At 39.6% G+C, this 5666-nt stretch overlaps 1 protein-coding gene across 1 annotated transcript in view; it reads right to left on the minus strand.

Annotated features, from left to right (window-relative positions):
- LOC103906008 (beta-1,3-galactosyl-O-glycosyl-glycoprotein beta-1,6-N-acetylglucosaminyltransferase 3) overlaps positions 1 to 5666 on the minus strand; it is a 28175-nt gene that overhangs the window by 7968 nt on the left and 14541 nt on the right. The window contains exon 3 of the mRNA XM_009287827.1: positions 4714 to 4858. Within this exon, the coding sequence (XP_009286102.1) occupies positions 4714 to 4858 (145 nt within the window). The remainder of the gene's footprint in view (positions 1 to 4713; positions 4859 to 5666) is intronic.

Below are 5666 nucleotides of genomic sequence, written 5' to 3' on the forward strand. Positions count from 1 at the left end.
CTGCCCAGGGAAGTGGTTGAGTCCCCATCCCTGGAGGTATTTAAAAGACGTGTAGATGAGGCGCTTAGGGACATGGTTTAGTGGGCATGGTGGTGTTGGGTTGATGGTTGGACTCAATGATCTTAGAGGTCTTTTCCAACCTTAATGATTCTATGATTCTATGATTCTTGTGGTATGCTTTTTGCAGAAACATACAACAGGCTGCAACCCTCTAAAGTTGTTTATATTTGAAATGATGAAGGAATGGCATAGAGAGGAGTTCCGGTGTTTGGCAGTGATGGCCGTGGCTTAAACATCACTGTGCTGTCATAAGACAGATGGGTGTTTCTATTCATTTCCAGAATTCCCTTGTCAATATCAAAGAATGAAGAGTTCTTCATCAGTGTGAAGACTCTCAGTTAAAACAATTTTGATAAGTCTAGGTGCCATATCTCTCTAGTGCCTTTTTGTACATGCTTCCATTTTAATAAGCCATATCAAGTCAGAAGTTCCTGCTTTTTTAGCTTTCCTGTTAAGGAATAAAAAGAATCATCAAAGGTGACTTGTTACCTACTTGCCTAATTGCACACTTTTTAGGTTGTGGTTCAGATAAATGCATTGGAGAGTAGAGAATAAACATGTATTCTGCTTGCTTCTTCAAGGGGGAAAAAAAATACTATGTGATTGCTGATGGTACCACACCTGGTGAAGCACCTGGTAGAAATTTAGATTGTGATGGCAAGGTTCATAGTCTCCGTGGGTTCACCTGTACACAATTAGCTTGTAGAAGGAATAGGGTTTTCCCTGGGGAAGCAGCATTAATAAAGAGGGACAAACAGAACTTACTTGGAGGAATCAGCCTGAAGTGGTGGTTACAAAAATTGGAAGGAAAGGATTTATATAGATATACTGGCAGCTTCTTTAGCATGACTTTTAAGAAATATATGGAAGTAGTAAGTTTTGTTAACCTAATCAGATAGACATCTGAGACCAGGGTTGTACATGCTACAAAAAAATAATGTGTGTTATACTCCATTGCTTGGGTGGGCTGAGAATTTTGGTTTTAGCTTCTTGGTCACAAATGGTTTGATAGTATTCTTTCTTTTTTTGAAGTTAGATTCTGTGCAGTCTGTTGCAGACCAGCCTGTAGGGATTTTGAAGGACTCCACCTCTAAGCTATAATACCACTTTTAAGCTATCAGGGCATTGTTGTCTTTATCTGCTGCTTTTGTATTTTCTACCGTCTCAGTTTTCAGAAGAGAGCTTTATTTCCTGATGATTCATTTGGAAGCATAGTGTGCATTGTGATGTAGTTTCTCCTATGTTGGCTAGCTGCTTTGTAGGCATTACTAGCTCACAGCTAACTTCTGTGTTCTCCAGGACGTTCGTGTCAGCAGGATTCAGTTTATATTCACAGCACAAGGACTCTCATTTAACCTTTGTGCCTGATAGTTGTTTGGTTTTTATTTGTCATCTAGATAGTGAAGCGTTGAATAGAAGGAAATAGGTGCATAAGGCATAATTGTAATCAGAAAGCAATGCACTTTCCTTTGAGAACTCTTCCAGTGTGGGTCCTCTCCGCAGGCTACAGTCCTTCAGGATAAACCTGCTCCACCGTGGGTCCTCCACAGGCAGCAGTTTCTGGCAGAAAACCTGCTCCTGTGTGGGCTTCTCTCCACTGGTTGCAGCTTCCTTCAGGGCACACACCCTGCTCCCCCCGTGCCTTCTTCACTGGTCTTGGTATCTTCAAGATTGTTTCTTACACTTTCTCCACCCTGCCAACTGCTGAGCAGCTTTTTTTTTTTTTAACCCTTTCGAAACATGTTTTCACAGGGGTGCTACCAGCTTCACTGATTGGCTCAGCTTTTTATGTCTGCCATGGGGCAGCTTCTGGTCTCTTATCACAGAGGCCCCCTCTGCCTCCTTACAAAATTGTTGCCGTGTTAACCCAGTAGATGAACCTTTGTTTGTAAAGTGATCCTCTTACACTAATGGCAGGCAGAGAGTGTGCAGAGGTGAGTGATAAGGGTGTGACTTAAAGAAGGAAAAGGCTGTATATGATTTTTTTTCTTGCTTTTGTCTTTCCCTTATTCCCTCTCCCACCCTCAGCTGGCTACATATTTGCATAGAGGCTGATGGCTCCAGTTATCTCGGTGTCCACTAGTGTATTTTACAGCTATAAGATGATTTCTGGTATAGCTAACACGTCAAAGACATGTAGATAATTATCCAGGTTAACAGGTATCCAGGTTAACAGGTAACAGGTAACCTAAAACCACGGAAAATCAGCTTGCAGGTTCTCTCCAAAGTTATATGGATTAGTTATGTGAGAAATACCTACCGGCATGAGGCCTGTAAAATTATTTTGCAGGCCCGCACCTAAAAATACTTAGGGCTGGCTCTGATCTTCCTGTAATTTTTTGGTTATGTAATAAAGAGTCATTAAAAAAAAATAGTGATACTCTCACTGACTGCTACTTAAGCAAAATTGTTCCTAAATATACTCTCTACATAATTTGCTGTTAAGTACACACCTTGTGTTAAAATGTAGTATTCTACATTTACATTCTACATATTGTGAAGAACTGCATTCCACTTCTTTCATGTGTGTTCACGTAGGGAATTTTCTTATTTGTGTCAAGTAGAAATGGATATTTTCCAAAAGAACTGTTCTTTTTTTAATCATTACTTGCTTTGAACTATGCTGACAGGAATTAGAGTTCTATCTTCTTGGCTGTTCAGACCTTTTTTTTTTTACTGACTTTTCTGGTATTGTGATACTTATCTACAAAATCATAGAATCATATTTGGCTTATAATTTTAAGATTTATAGTTTTAAAATTACTGACAAACATTTGGAAAACATCATGATAACCTTCCTGTTCTAGATCTTCAGAGACCAAAAGTTCGGTATTCTTTTTGTATGGAGTCTTTGGCACATCTTGCTTTCCTGGGGAGGGGGGAAGTGAACAAGGAAGTCTTGAGGTTTCAAAATAAATATAATAAACCTTATGCAAAAATGTATATATTATATGCATACACTTTATCTGTAAAACTTCAACATGATGAACAAGGTCTTATGCAGGTTTTGCTTTTTGAAATTGAAAACTGTCTAATTACAGACTTGAGCTTTGGTTTTCTTTCCATTTAATTTCAACCGAATTATGTGGCTCAGTCCTGTACTCTATAACAGGTCGACCTGTATCTTTACAAGCTACTAATACTGCATCCACACTAGCATCACCTTTGGTCGTTTTGATGACCAATTAGAGCGTAAGTCAATCTTTGAGGAAACTGTTGGATGTCAATTTTCTTTTTAGAGTTCTACTTCGTTGCTGGTTTGTGACAAATGGTTTGAAAGCACTATACGCAATACCTCTGGGTCTGCCACTACATGGACATGATTCAGAAAGAACGTGAAAAGGCAGCATACAGTAAGTAAAAAATCAAAACACAATCATTTTTGTAGCATGCGTACCAGTTCCTATTTTGTAACTGAGCACTGCTTGATGCGAATCACCTTACAGTTGCAGCCTCATTGCTCTGCTGTTTCTGGACGTCTGTGGAAATCTTACTGGAGGGGAGAAGGATTTCTGCTTTTATCCAAGGCAGAATAGCTGGACTATATGGAGTAACAGTGAGTATGGCTTTGAAGAAAGCTTAAGCAGATAGTCATAATTGACATACACTCAGCAGGATGTTATTTACTACCTGATGTTTTACACAAAAGCTGAACTCTGCTGATAAGGTATAATGAGTTTCCTAAATCACATTTTGTATAATACAGCAAAATAGGGGGACAAGGCGTTACTCACCTTATGCAGATTGCTGAAGAGACAGGCAAATAAGTGGGACGATGCTGGTAAAGGTGTGTAGAAAAAAAATCCTTTAAACTCTTAAAACTGACACTGTTTCTGACTGTGGTGCCCAATGCTGGAAACTGGACTGTATCCTGGGGGAAGAAAATAACCGGATTTTTCTTGAAGGATGTAACACAAAGAAAACACAGTGATACTGGGGATGATAAATACATTACCTCATGCCTCATTGTTTCTAGAAAAGCATTGCTTCATACAGCATGGGAAATATAAGCAAAACAGCAAACAAAACTCTTTTAGATAAATGATAGAGGAGTTCAGGGCCATAGGAATAAAGAACCAAAAAGAATGAAATTAATTTTGTACATTTCCCACAATGGAGTACCCATGATAACTAACCTACTGAAGAGATTATTCCTTAACAGATAAAGGACTTCCTGAAATAGACAGAAGTGTTACTGAGAGAGTTTTTATCTGAACAAAAAATAACCTTAAAAGCATGTTAGCTTTGTTTCTTGCCTTGTTGGCAGCTGTCTAAATGGTATTCTGAACTTTAGGTGTTTCTCTTCTGTGGTAGAATTGTATTAATTTATCAACGTTCTGTGCGGTTTGTTTTGGTCATAAATAAAGAGTCTGCCATCATGATATCTATGCACAGAGTGAAGGCTAACGTACAGATTGTGTCCAAAGCTTCTGTGTAATGTAATATGTTTCTTTCATGTCTCTGTGGCTGCCCAGAGATGCATCTGAATATGTTTAGAGGTACAGTTAATCTCATTGCATTTGAATGTTCCACAGCTGGATAAGAATACTTGGAGCAGGGAGTTTATCCAATTGGTGAATAGGTATGTCCTGGGCTTAGTGAGTCCAGTAAATTTTCCTTCAATGCCTGTAGGATTCATGCAGAGCACCTTACCTTCACACTCGTGAAATGCAGTATAAGCAAAGCCACAAGAGGAATCAGCAGGGGAAAGGTGATTGTTACTGTAGAACTGTTGTTGTGGGCTATTCGGTTCTATCTGAGGTTCCTGCAGTGTGCTGTCCTTGTTTTGGCTGCTCTGCTGCAAAGAAACCCAAGTATTTCATAGTAGTTTGAGTGTCCCTGCCTTCTCTGCCATACATGCTGCTACACAGCAATGGTCAAATATAAAATTGCTTTGTAGGGGGTGAAAAAAGCAGTTGTGGGGGAGTGTTGTACTACTTTGTCCTTATTTCAGGTGATCTATTTGCTTACTATTTTTTGCCCTTTAAAAATCTCCTATACACTTGACATTTTTGCTTCCCCTCATGCAAAGCTAGAAGAAATATTAGCTGCACTTATTTCATGTCAGAGAAAATCCTTAAGATTTTTACTGGTTATTATGTCATTCCTTCCATGTTCATAGTATGTCTCCATAGTATTTCTCTGTCCATGGACATTGTTCCATACTGCTGTGAACTAACTCCAGGGAAAAAGATAGCAATAGCATAAGATAAATTTTCTGTACAGTAGGTAAGCAACTGAGGACTAGAACCACTAAGGTATTTGAGCATCTGTCGTGGTTTGACCCCAGCCAGCAACTAAGCACCACACAGCTGCTTGCTCAGTCCTATCTGGTGGGAAGGGGGAGAGAATCAGAAGAGTAAAAAACTCGTGGGCTGAGATAAAGACAGTTTAATAGGTAAAAGGTAAACCGCGCACACAAGCAAAACAAAACAAGGAATTCATTCACCACTTCCCCTCGGCAGGCAGGCGTTCAGCCATCTCCAGGAAAGCAGGGCTCCATCACATGTAACAGTTACTGGGGAAGACAAACACCATCACTCCAAACGTCCCCCCCTTCCTCCTTCTTCCCCCAGCTTTATATGCTGAGCATGATGTCATATGGT

This window comes from Aptenodytes forsteri, unplaced genomic scaffold, assembly GCF_000699145.1.
Source record: "Aptenodytes forsteri isolate BGI_AS27 unplaced genomic scaffold, ASM69914v1 Scaffold345, whole genome shotgun sequence".
NCBI lineage: Eukaryota > Metazoa > Chordata > Aves > Sphenisciformes > Spheniscidae > Aptenodytes > Aptenodytes forsteri.